The 13,826-nt window shown below is 39.7% G+C and overlaps 1 protein-coding gene and 1 long non-coding RNA gene across 6 annotated transcripts in view; one reads left to right on the forward strand and one right to left on the reverse strand.

Moving 5' to 3' along the window:
• The window catches only part of LOC144588494 (uncharacterized), a 394,222-nt gene that overhangs the window by 70,035 nt on the left and 310,361 nt on the right, over positions 1-13,826 (reverse strand). The window lies entirely within an intron of this gene.
• Positions 1-13,826, forward strand: part of CUL4A (cullin 4A) — a 45,583-nt gene that overhangs the window by 16,301 nt on the left and 15,456 nt on the right. For 2 of the 5 annotated variants that reach the window (XR_013544084.1, XM_078391447.1), the window contains exons 10-12: positions 2,995-3,113; positions 7,999-8,191; positions 13,386-13,490. Coding sequence is in view for 2 of the 5 variants with exons in the window: in XM_078391447.1 (XP_078247573.1) it covers positions 2,995-3,113; positions 7,999-8,191; positions 13,386-13,490 (417 nt within the window). In the remaining 3 variants the exon portion in view is untranslated. Of the gene's footprint in view, positions 1-2,994; positions 3,114-7,998; positions 8,192-13,385; positions 13,491-13,826 lie in introns of those variants that run through there. The other 3 variants (XR_013544085.1, XR_013544086.1, XM_078391448.1) reach the window with 3 other exon arrangements.

Below are 13,826 nucleotides of genomic sequence, written 5' to 3' on the forward strand. Positions count from 1 at the left end.
AAGTCTGGGAGGGGGTCTGAACAAACAGAGAACATTATAACTTTATAAAAAGTAATTGGGAATTCATTCTCTCATTTATGTTTGCTGTTTTTCCATTCTAACATTTTGTAGCTCTTGTGAAGGAAACAATATAGCATAGAATAAAAAAAGAGCATTAAAAAGAAGCACCAGCCTAGTAGCATTTCTGAAATGTGACCTCTACAACCTAGGTTCTATGTATACATCTAACTGCTTCTTTGTTCAGAATCCAGCATTATTACACTGAGACAGGCTGTTGAGGGAACAGGAATCTTACCATTTATTTATTTATTTATTTATTTATTTATTTATTTATTCATTCATTCATTCATTCATTCATTCATTCATTCATTCATTCATTTATTTATTTATTTATTTGACTTATATACCGCCCCATAGCGCTACAAGCACTCTCCGGGCGGTTTACAATTTTTTAATTATACAGGCTACACATTGCCCCCCCAGCAAGCTGGGTACTCATTTTACCGACCTCGGAAGGATGGAAGGCTGAGTCAACCTTGAGCCGGCTACCTGGGATTTGAACCCCAGGTCGTGAGCACAGTTTTAGCTTGCAGTACAGCGTTTTAACCACTGCGCCACGAGGTTTTTATGGTAGATCCTTTATAACATCACATAAACAATTCTTATAAAATAGACTTAAGAATGAACTGCTAGAAAGAGTCAGTTGAAGATATTTTGAATCACAGTTTAAGGTTAATATTTTAATTTATTGTGATTATAAATATGTATATTTTTATGGGATACACATCATCTTATGTCTTTTTTTTGGGAGAATATAAAATAAATAAATAAATATATTCATCAGCAGGGATGCCATATTAATAGTAAACATGAAATCTGTTTGTTTCATCCATAAATATGGGAAATACTGCATGAGTGGGGCTAGAGGTGCTAAAAGATGAAGAGCAAAACATGTTGGGCACAGATAACAGGTCACAAACTTCTCCAGTTGCATATAGGCCAAAAAAGTAAGTACATTAATTTTCACTGTGCATATGTTCAGTGAAACACACAGAAAGTTGTAACTGGAATGAAAGTAGGGTGGGTGTAACTTGACTATTTTTCCTACCAGAATCCTGCCCCCACCCCCTGTGCTGTTTGCTGAATTGTTGCCATTAAGAAAATACTAATGGTTTGGAATGATCTCGGGGGTTTCCATATTTGGGGTCATTCACATACACTTTATATTGCATTTTTGTGTGTTTTTGTACTGATTAGAATATTCAGTTATTGTTTTCCCCCTCCTCCTTGCTTATTTATTTAATATAGTAGATATAACCACTATAATAGTCTATAAAAACAAGTTTGATAGGTCCAAATATTAGACTATTTTTATAGTGTCAAAATAGAAGGGAAACTGAAGTAGTCCTAACTAGGAGGAGAACAGGTGTTCATTTCAGGGACACATATTTTGACTTAGTTATAATAAGAGTATGTCTGTATTTTTCTCATTCTTTGTCACCCTCTTCATAGTACCCTCTCAAGTTTTGTGTGCAATGTTTAACTGACCATCTGGAAGCATTTTTTATCGTTTTGACTGCTAAATTTACTTGCAATAAGAACCACATTGACAAACATATTTCTCATGTAGTTATACACACTCATGTTACAAATATCATTAAACAAGTTTCTGTAGTTTGTTTAGAGAAATATGTTTCTCCTGTTTGGCCATTCATTTGGATGTAGTAACTTTTGGAATCCTGACAACCTGAGTGTATCACATTTGCTTTTTAGCATCACGGTTCCCCACCGCCACCCCCAAATGGTATGGAAATATTTTTCCTCATTAAGCTACATTAGCTGGGACAGAAAACTTACTCCATGAAGAAAACGCTGGAGATTTGTTGGGACATGTTTGCACTCAGACATTTTTTGTTCATGACTGGTGTCTGAAACTTCGTGAATTCTGCAACAAAAGATGACTTTGATAAGTAGAGATATGTCATCTGTGTGGGGTTTTTTGGACACCAACTCGTAGAATTCTGGGAATTCCAACCCACAAATGCACACCGAGAGACACCTACATTTTGCTCATCGGAATAGGGCATATCTCAGAGGTTGCATGGCTGTCTTGAACCTTCATTCCTGTTGTAAATGTACAAAAAAGGAAGTTGTTACAGTACTTCCTGGGGATTGTAGTTCTTCAGAGATGCTCAGTAAACGACAGACTGTGATTCTCAGGATGTACCACAGCTGCTTCCTTTTTCAGTACAGTACATTTATAGCGGGGAAGGAAAGCGTGTTGCAAAAAAAAAACACCTATGTGCACAAGCACAATTGCAGAGCAGTTCTCTATACAGCTGTCTTGTGAAAACATCATCTTGCGAAATGCGGTTCCCCATTGGAATGCATTGAAATCCATTTAATGTGTTACAATGGGGAAAAATCGTTGTTGTTTTGCGAAAATCACCCATAGAGAAACCGTTTTGCGAAGCGCGGATCAGCTGTAAAAATAGCTGTCTTGCGAAAAATGGTCCCAAAAACACCTGTTTTGCGAGTCGCGGACTCAGCTGTCAAAATTGTCGTCTTGTGAAAATTGGTCCAAAAAAAAAAATCCGTCTTGTGAAGCACGGTCCGAAACATCGTCCAGCAAAAATAGCCCATAGGAAACACCATTTTGCGAAGCGCTATAGCGATCGCAAAAACTCATTGTCTAGCGACGATGTTTTGCAAGGTAATCATCTAGCGGGGCACCACTGTACTTCCAGCTGGCTTTTCTTCATGTGATCTGTTACATGCTTAGTTTTGCATTCTGGATGTGACCAGGCATATGAAGAATAACCTGCCAAGTGGGGAACAGCTTCTATTTGCGCTTCTGTCCTTCTTCTGTGCATTTCCTCAACAGGATTCTGGCCTATACAAGTAACCATTATGTTTTGCTTCTGCTTAAACTTGCAAGTTCTGCCCTGCTTCTTATTGTGATCTTTTTTGATGTGTTCTTTTCTCTTCTTTTAGGGCTTGATAATCTTCTTAATGAAAACAGAATAGCAGATCTGACCCAGATGTACCAGCTGTTTAGTCGTGTAAAAAATGGGCAACAGCTCCTTCTGCAGTACTGGAGTGAATATATTAAGGTATTTTAAAACATGTTCTGTTTTGTTTCCTTACAGGGGAAATAAACTGCTTATTTGTGCTCTAGGCATTAAGTTAAAATTTAGATGTAATCACTGAGCCCTTGTTCATTAAATAAAAAGTTTGTCAAGAAGTCCCTGATCATTTGTGGTTGAAAACAAAACAATCTTAGTTCTGATTGTTGTGGGTTTTTTGGGCTCTTTGGCCGTGTTCTGAAGGTTGTTCTTCTGGCCACAGAGATTGGCAAAACATCAGGAAGAACAACCTTCAGAATACAGCCAAAGATCCCGAAAAACCCACAACAACCATTAGATCCCAGCTGTGAAAGCCTTCGCGAATCTTAGTCCTGTTTAGTTTGGTAGCAGCCACAGTTGTAAATAGGCAGGACACCAGTGGTTTAATTTTCTGCACAGTTCTTGCTTTTTGTCCTACTGTCTAGACACTAGCCAGGATCCAAGAGGGTAATTCTGCCCAGGGAACTGGTTCTGTGAGCAGAATCATGAGGGAGGCAGTGCCACTCCTCTAAATCTCTCCACTCGTTCCTAAAAGTTTGGAATTGCAGGAGAACCTCCAGCTGTTGTTAGGTGGCACAAAGGGTTTCACGGGGAGGGGGAAGAACTGTTGCACTGGTAGTTGCGTGTCAGGGAGACACTACACAGGGACCAAAAGGGAAAACAGCTTAAGGAGAAGCATAACTGAGAGTGAGAAACAAAACAAAACAAAAACTTTATTTGCAATTTGGTTGCAACAATTGAAAATATCCTGTTTGGTAAATGTTATTAGTGTAGGTCTTTGACGGAAGAAACTGTTTGGAATAGTAGGTTCCTTCTGATGGAACAGCTCTCTTCAGTGGGACAAGAAGAGTAGAACAGATTTTCAGGGCAGCTTGTCTTCCCCCCAAATTTCCTCTGGAGTGGTGGTGCATAGAACGTCTAGAGAATATTTGTGGAAGCTACAGAGAGCTCTTGTGGGGAAGAGAAGAGGAGAAAGCCCCATGACATAAGTAAAGGTTTACTTTCAAAACATTGGATTTTATCTGTAACTGTTTGCTGTAAGATGCACAACTAAAGAAAGTGCTATTGTAGCATACAATCAACTTTTAGGAATACTTTATTTGTGTCATGGGATAAGAGAAAAATAATGGTTAGGGACTAGTAAGCTGCCCATGTAGGAGCTGAACACCACCCTTATTTTTGAAAAATGTACAGTGGTGCCTCGCAAGACGAATACCTCGCAGGACAAAAAACTCGCAAGCTGAAAGGGTCTTGAGAATTTTTTTAGTGCCTCGCAAGACGGGCCCTCTTGCGATATTTTTTGTCTTGCGTGGTGTGTTTCCCATAGGAATGCATTGAAATTTAATTAATGGGGAGGAAAGTCAGAAATTTAATTAATGGGGAGGAAAGTTAGAAACAAAAAAAAAGTCAGCAAAAAGTCACTTACCAGGTACAGTAGACTGAGCCCAGCTCCTCACAGTGCCTTTGTAGCTGGAAAAAGAGCGCCAAACAACTGAGAGTCAGCAACCAGCAGGAAGGTGGCAGCCATTTTGTGGTCATCTCTACTCCTGCTTGCCCCTCTCCCCACCTCTCGGCTGATCGGCACTGGGTCTAAGAGGCTTCCCAAGGCTTGCCAAGCATGCCTCCCTGCTGGTTGCTGACTCTCAGCTATTTGGCACTCTTTTTCCGGCTGTTCCGGGGCTACAAAGGCACTGTGAGGAGCTGGGCTCAGTCTACTGTACCTGGTAAGTGACTTTTTGCTAACTTTTTTTGGTTTCTGACTTTTCTGCCCCATAGGAACGCATTAATTAAATTTCAATGCATTCCTATGGGAAAACGTGCTTCGGAAGACAAAATGTTCACTAGACGGCATTAACCATGAAACGGATTAATTCCGCCTTGCGAGGCACCACTGTATTTAGAATTTGGCTCAGTTTTCTGAGGAGAGTTTTTCAGAAGATCTGAATGTTTAATGTTTATAATAAGAGCAACAAAAACACTGACTGAAATCCCATTACATAGCTAGATGAGTGTAACCATATAGCTATGTACCATCCATGAAGCACTTCTGCCCGTTCATTGTGCAACAGTCACAATAGGAATTGCACAACTGATTGTGCCATTTATTGTTGGCCCAATGTAACACCCAGCAAATTTACATGGTCATAATTTTACATTACACCTGCACAAACAGGATTTTGGCTAAAGTGTGTCTTTCTGTCTCAGAGACATAGCTCTAAGACCATGAAACCTGGATACATGAAATAGTGGCATGATACTTAAGAGGGCCTTATTTGTGTGAACCTCTGGGTTATTTGGTTTTTAACCATATTGTCGCGATCGCCTTTGAAGTCCCTATTCCCCTGGCTTTCACGCAGCTTTCGCTCTTCTTTCCTCCTCACTGCCACCAGATATTAATGCGTTTATATCAAGTCAAAGTCATGACACATGTGATACCAAACACAAATCATTTATTTAACAAGGGAAGACTATAATCAGTGAGGACATATAGAATCAATTACTGGACGTAAATCACTTATATTGGATCTATTAGAACACTTTTTCTTAACTCTTTTAACCCTCTGTCACAATCTCCACGCTTTCAGTTCTCTAACTCACACTTTTCTCCTTTCAAACCACGTACAGTCTCCCCCCAGATTTTTTCTACCGGTCTTTTTATCTTTTTCCCCTTCCCCCTGCCAACGCCTTCCGTTCTTTCATTGGCTCCTGCGTCAATGTTCCGCAGTGACAGGCAGGTGAGGTCAGGGCTGTTCGCTACACATATTAATTAATTTAATGTGTTGGTGTGTTTGAAACCTACAGTGGCATCTTTTCTTAGGCAGCAGACTTCCTTAATGAGTACATAGGTTTGTAGTTGATACAGTTTGATGCTATGGAAGAATAACCTAAAGGAATGGTTCCCAACCTTGGGTAACTCAGGTGTTCGTGGACTGCAATTCCCAGAAGCCTTCAGCACCAGCTCAGCTGGCCAGGGTTTCTTTGAGTTGCAGTCCAAGAACACCTGGGTTACTCAAGGTCAGGAACCACTGTTCTAAAGGACAGTGTTATAGGTTTGCACTTTCTCCTCTCCTCTGCACAGTCCCCCTCTAAACAGTATGACAGAGATAGTTCCCACAGGGTCACTGGCTATGTTGTCATTCAGACAGGTTAGGAACTAAGTCTAACTCCCACAACTGTATAACATCTTTTAACTTTTTGATAGATCAAATTAAGAGCTTTTGTGGCCCTTGCAACCCTGGTACATTTACTGGTTATAAATAAAACAACTCTGTAGAAGAAGAGTTAAATGTTTGGGAACCATTGTAGAAGATTGGAACTTTTTCTTGTTTACTGGCTGCAATTGCAAAGGTTGTGGTAGTAGAAAGAGATCATAAGGAGCCACTAGAAAAAGAGTTAAAGTTGTGTGATCCCTGCCTCTGACTGAGATGTAGAGAACAAGGCCATAGGTTTCTCCTCTAAAGACTTCCACCCTGAAAGGACCTTCAGAGTGAGTAGCCAGCATACCAATCTCGGGATGCTAGGAAACAATCTTTATTGGCTTTAAGAAGACTGACATATTTCGGCCTGTCCATATTCAAAAGACTCTTTCAAAAGGATTAAAAGAAGCCATCTATAGAAATTTATACTGAGGAACTCCAAACCAACTTACTGGTGAGTAACATTCTAAAGACAATGTCTTTCCATCTCCTTGGAGCCAGTCTTTGAATATTGGCAGGGCGGAATGTGTCAGGCTGCTGTCATATCATAGCATCCTGTCTCTTCTGTATATGGGTTCCAGTCAGATGCTGGCTAACCTTTACTGTTCTAATAGTAGAAGACAAGAAGAACTGATCATCTGATAAGAGTAAACTGACAGGTGGGATACTCTTGGGCTTACATCGTGAGCTTAATCTATAGAAGATTATTTGTGGAAAATCAAAATCAAGAGGATTTTGTTTTGTTTTTGTTTCCTCTCCAGTCAGAATGTTATCAGTTATAATAAATAATAATTTACAAATCATTACCATGACCTGTTAACTTTAAAGTCTATAATTAAATATTCTCAAAATTGGGGGAGGGGAATCAAAGTGACTTCCCATTGCTAGATTGGTCTGAGGTTACAAGACTGGTAACTAATGAGGCTGATAGAATAAATACTGTAAAAGAACGGACACCTTTGTGCAGCTGCATTTTAATTTTACCATTCCCTCTAATAACAAACATGATGTTATGTAAGTTACAACAGAAAAGAAGGCAAAACGGGGGCCACTGAGAAACAGGAGGAGGCATGTGAGAACTCCTGTTTTCTCTGCCTTCTAGGAGATTAGAAGCTTCCATTAATTTTACTTTAATGAAACATCTGGTTTAATCTTAACTATGATAAGTGGAAACAAGTCCACGATTTATGAATTTGTTTTATTTAAACAGATTAAGCTGAACAATGGGGTGGGCATATTGATTTTGTTTGTTTCATTTTTATACTGCCCATCTGGCCAAAGGCCACTCTTGATTGATAGAAGCTAAAGCTTCTAACCATGTTGAGCAGGGAAGGGGAACCCATGATCCCTGATGAAAGCTAGGTTAATTCTCATAATATTAAATTGTGATATAGTGTTACATCTGAACTAGTGCTTTCTATGTCTGTTTATTTAGTATCATCTGGTAGAAAAGCACTTATTGGCTGTTCCAAATCTATATAAATGTCTGTTTTATTTTGTTTTAATATATAATACAGTTCATCATACTTTAATGTTTCTAATGTTTCAGTTGCATTAAAGCAACTGTGATGAACTGGTTTTTATGACCATTGAAATTGTTCAAGGTTTGGGAATATTAGGAGATAAGGGAGGTAAGTACTACTGACATATGATTATCAAAAGTGTTTGTTTTGCAGAACTTTGGGACAACAATAGTGGTAAATCCTGAAAGAGACAAGGATATGGTGCAAGAGCTACTAGATTTTAAAGACAAAGTGGATCATATCATAGAAGTATGTTTTCAGAAAAATGAGAAATGTATAAACTTGATGAAGGAATCTTTTGAAACATTTATCAACAAGAGACCAAATAAACCAGCAGAACTGATAGGTATCAGTATTTTTCTGTAAAAATATTATTTCTAAATCCCGTAGTCACAGGGTTAATGAAGTTGCTAAATATGTCAGACTACAGCAGTATAGTGCCTGTTCCATTCTGAGACTGGTTTCTTTCTGTGCTTTGATAAAGAGGTGGGCTGTATACTTAAGAGACATGTTTGCTTCTGCTACTTGTGTCTCTGTGCTTGCTTTTATTCTGACTGACTACAGTGCTATTTGTTTAGGAAACCACATAGAAAGAGCATGTCATTATGATGTATTCTTAATTTAAAGAAAGTGAAAAGAAGCATGGGTGATCTACATTCTGGTGCTTTTGTTGGGAATAATCAGGTGCACTGTAGGGGAGCACACATACAACTAAAGAAAATTATAGTAAATCACAAAGATTCTCCCCCTTGACCAGTAGCAGAGAGAGAGAGATGCTAGATGTATGACTACTATGCATTCTGAACAAGTGAGTAAAATTAGAATTCGAAGGGAAAAGAGGGTATCACTGTGGGAGGAGAAGACATGTGCATACCTATCACAGAATAGATATCCTAACACCAAGGCATGTTAGTGGTGGCTCTCAATTCTGGGCAGTAAGTTAATGCTCCATTTATGGACAGTACTCACATTGATACAAACCTGGATTCTGGTTTGAGAATTAGAACTCAGATCTTCATTGCAGGGGAGGAATGAGAAATCAGATAAATGGGTAAGCTATTCATATTTAATTAGCCTCCCTTTTTCAGAAGGAAAAAATAGTTGTTGACTTCCGATTTAACATTGTTTGTTTATTCATAAATTGCATCTGTTTATAAAATATATTCTCTGCCATATGATGATAGTGCTCTCTTTGAGTATGCTGTGGGTGGCTAACAATAAATTAAAACAAGAATTTGTTACCAAAATTAAGTGAATTCAGTTAGACCTGTTAACATCACTGTCAGATAATATTGTAAAAGGCATGGGGGAAATGTAAAAATCTTAGCCTGCTTCTGAAAGTACAAAAGAGTGAATGATAGATGAATATCTTTAGAAAGGAAATTTGAAAAATAATATACTCCAGTGAAAAAGTCCCTTTCTTCAGTAGCTCCTGGCACAACGAGGGAAAAAGAAAGCAGTGGAGGAGGGACTGTAGCAGTAATCTCACAGCAGTTCTTTTGGTGCAAAATTATACAAATGTGTTTGCATTTTGCTGAGAAAGGGGTCGGCATCTACAGTATCGTCATTTGTTTGATGACTGTCAAAATGATGTCGTAATTACAATACTGTACAAGCAATGGTATTTTGGAATAACTGAAGTTTCCAAGAAGTCTTCAAAGATATACCGTATAATGTATTTTAAATGATCTAAGCCAGAGGTTATCAAGGGCACGGCTGACTGTGGCCAGGCTTATCTGTGTCCCAAAAGCTTGCAGCTGGCACAAAAGCCTCATCTGGTGAAAGGCAGATTTTGTTCCAGAAGCTACTTGGGCTCCAGTGATAATGCTGCATTTCTTCTTCACAGTATCTTTGATTCACACATAGAGGGCACAGGGGGAAGTCTTTTGCAACCTAGGGTTGACTTCTGAATGTGAAGGGTCTTGAAGAAAAGTACATCTCAGTAGTGGGTTAAATTAAGAGGAAAGGCTACATTTATTTTTATTTATTTATTTTATTTATATCCCGCCTATCTAGTCGGTTAAGACTACTCTAGGCGGCTTACAGAAAAAATACAACAATCTATATAAAAGCAGTTATACTTAGGGGAAAAACTTTCAACAAGGGAAACAGAGAGTAGGGAGAGGAAAAAAGGGAGGTCAGGAATTAACTGAGGGGAAGGCCTGCTGAAACATCAAAGTTTTTAGTTGCTTTTTAAAAGAACCCAGCGAGGGAGCCGCGCGAATGTCAGGAGGTAAATTATTCCATAGGCGAGGAGCCACCGCCGAGAAGGCCCGATTTCTTGTCTTTTCTTTCCGGGCCTCCCTCGGCGTTAGGCTCCTCAGCCTCACCTCCTGACTCGCGCGAGTGACACGGGTAGATCTTGGTGGGAGTAGGCGTTCTGCCAAGTATCGAGGCCCTAAACCGTTTAGGGCTTTATACGTAAGCATCAACACTTTGAAGTCGATGCGGAAACGGATGGGCAGCCAATGCAATGTGGCCAGAGTGGGTGAAATGTGTTGGTATTTTTTCACACCACTGAGGAGTCTGGCCGCTGCATTCTGCACCACCTGAAGTTTCCGTAGCAGCCTCAAAGGCAGCCCCACGTAGAGCGCATTACAGTGGTCTAATCTTGAGATTACGAGCGCATGCACCAAGGTAGTGAGGGCCCCCACGTTGAGATAGGGCCGCAGCTGGGCTATCCGCCTAAGATGGTAAAAGGCGGTACGGACCACCGACGCCACCTGGGTTTCCATAGCGAGCGCCGGGTCCAGATGGATCCCCAAGCTGCGGACCCCATCCTTGGCGGGAAGAGTCACCCCCCCCAAATAAGAGGGAGTTTCCCACACCCCCAGCTGTGGGGGTGCCCACCCTCAGTACCTCAGTCTTGTCCGGGTTCAGCCTCAGCCCGTTCTCCTGCATCCATTACAGTACAGCCCCCAGGCAGCGCTGAAGGGACAGAACGGCATCTCCTGCAGTAGGTGGAAAGGAGATGTAGAGCTGGGTATCATCAGCGTACTGATGACACCGGGCTCCACACCCCCTGATGACCCCACCCAGCGGCCTCATATAGATGTTGCAATTCTTATGAATGTGGACAATTTCTAATGAAGCATTCCATACAGTTCCATGAAACAACTTTCCTGGCTGCAATGCAAAGCTTTATTCTAGAGCAGCTATTTCTAATCTTGGGTAACCCAGGTGTTTTTGGACTGCAATTCCAGGAAGCCTTCACCACCAGCTGTGGTGGCTGGGGTTTCTGGGAGTTGCAGTCCAAGCACATCTGGGTTACCCAAGATTGCAAGCCACTGTTCTAGGGGATATTTATGCCCCTTTGGCATTCAAGGAGCCTTGTTGTGCAGCGGTTAAACTGCAGTACTACAGTCAGAACTTTACTCATGACCTGACTTTAATCCCACGTAGCCAGCTCCAGGTTCACTCAGCCTTCCATCCTTCTGAGCTTGGTAAATGGAGTACCCAGTTTGCTGGGGCGGAGGCAATATGTAGCCCACATAATTAAGTTGTCAATAGCCCAAAGAGTGCTTTAAGTGCTATGAGGTGGTATATAAGCAGCACATTTTCTTTATATACTGTTGTCATTGACTGCAGATAAGGTCCATGACTGGATGGGGAATCCATTTTATATACCTCTCCCACAGAGAACGGAGGTTTCCAGTCTTGCTTTAGGAGGACCACAGCCCCATCCAAGACAGATGAACTATCCAACAGCAGTTCTGCTTTGTCAGGAATGAACTTCGGTTATTGGCCTCTTTTTTTTTTTTCTTTAGTCATCCCCAACAGCAGTTCAGCATTTCCACTTGTTCTTCTAAATATGATTAAAAAGAAATTTGAGTCTGGGTATCATCACCCAAATCTAAGAAAGAGCACATGTGACCCCCATAACATAGAAGCATTACTTGAATACCATTCTCAGTATCACATTTGAAATTGGCCCTTTAGGAGCAAAAAGCAATAATGAAACGTAGTGCTTCCCAATTTTCAAGTGAACGCAAATAGGCTGCTCAGAGGTCCACAGTAAATTCTTAATCAGAAAATACATTCAGATTAAGAATATTCTGCAATTCAGCCATATCCTGTTATTAAAACCTCAATTTAATTGTCTAGCAGGTGGTGGTAGTTTGTTTCTAAACAACTAAGGGGAAATTATCTACCATGATCTGGTGAGTAATTGTAAAAGTGTGAGATAAAATATCTGAGGAAATTGCCAGCTTCTGTTAATTAAAAATGAGAAGTCACAGATTTAATTTATTTGTATTGGACACAGCCTACCATATCCCTTGGGTTCAAAGATCTTTTAATGGCTTATGAGAATTCTGGAGAAGTATTTAAAAACAATTTGTGCTATCTATATCAAAGGATTTGAGATATGTTTTTAATTCTCCTTAACTGAGAGGAGTAGTTTGTGAGTTCTGTGCTCTCATTTATCAATATTCATTTTTCATTCCTCTCTCATATAAGATGTTTTGTTCTGTGCAAAGGACATGTCCTTCGTTATAGTTTTAGTTTAAGTCTATAGCTTAATCCTGGTTTTTGGCTGTCAGGCCTGTTGCTGGAAAATGCTACAGTATAAGCTTTAAGGATAGCTGGGCAATAATGCAATAATAACGTTCAGACACCGCTCAATAAGCAGTGGCTGTACATATCCTAGAGCTTTAATATTTTAATTTTTAGGGTTGTAAAAACCCTAAATACACAATTCTACTAAAGAAAGCGTAATGAAGAAATGCTGCAATGCTTCCAGATGCTGTTCTCTGTTGCATCTAGCATTCTCTGCCTCTCATCAGATCAGCTTTCCTTATCTGCCACTTTTGGCTGCTATTTAAATATGGCCTTTCACTGCTGCTAACCTGGTAGTGATCTCTGAAACTGTCTTTTTTACTTCAGTAAAAACCTCTGGTTTTATTTGTGTTCTGGAGCTTTGTAGTTGTTTTCATTTACCTCTTTGAACACATATTTTCTTTGGTTTTCTTTGCTGGTTATTTGTCTGTTACTATACAAATTTCAAACTGCTTGTTCTTATTGCTTTTTAAAAAATACACATATAGCTCGCTCTCTTTTTCTCCCTTACTTCCTAACTGTTGCTGCTTGATTTCTTTTGGGTTTCTTTTTCCTCTCTCCTCTATCTCTGAAGTACTGTGCCCATTAATATTGGTCATGCTTTCACAAAAAAAGTTTTTTTTAATGCCCAGCTGTTTCGTCTGGGTTCCCTTGTTGCACTTCCCTTTTGTCAGACATACAGTTTGATTATTAAACCCTGTAACTACTGTATTTTTGGCACAGACTGCATGGCATGACTGTCATGCAGGTAAGCAGCTTACCTGTACTGATTTTTAAAGTGATTTTTAATTTCTCCGTGTAGTATCTTTCCTTCTGTTTTTTTCTCTTTCTTTTCTTTCAATTGTTCTTTTAGCTTTTATATTGTTGGCATAAAATGTTTTCTTTTAGCTTTTGTAAATACTTAATATAGTTCCAAAATAACTACTTTAATATATGGAAACCAAGTGATTATTTTTAAGTTTTGTACTGTCAACTATTTTTAGCAAAGCATGTGGATTCAAAGCTAAGAGCTGGAAATAAGGAAGCAACAGATGAAGAACTGGAAAGGATCCTTGACAAAATCATGATAATCTTTAGATTTATTCATGGTAAGAATGCTTTGTTTAAACATTTTTGCGAAACATGCCATACTTTTCTACTTTAATAAAATGTTAACTGAAATGCTGTCAGCAAAAGAGGCTTGGTAGTACAGACCACTAAGTTATATGTATGTTGGAAGTTTGCATGAAATGAGTCAGCCTTTCTGAGCAGGGTGGATTTGAATTAACTCAAATCAGGCAAAATTTATTTGTTTGTTTTTTTGGAAGGGACGTGGTGACGCTGCGGGTTAAACCACAGAAGCCTCTGTCCTGTAAGGTCTGTAGATCTTCAGCTGTAAGATCGAATCCATGTGATGGAGTCAGCTCCTGTTGCTTGTCCCATTT

Source organism: Pogona vitticeps, chromosome 3 (genome assembly GCF_051106095.1).
Source record: "Pogona vitticeps strain Pit_001003342236 chromosome 3, PviZW2.1, whole genome shotgun sequence".
NCBI classification, from domain to species: domain Eukaryota; kingdom Metazoa; phylum Chordata; class Lepidosauria; order Squamata; family Agamidae; genus Pogona; species Pogona vitticeps.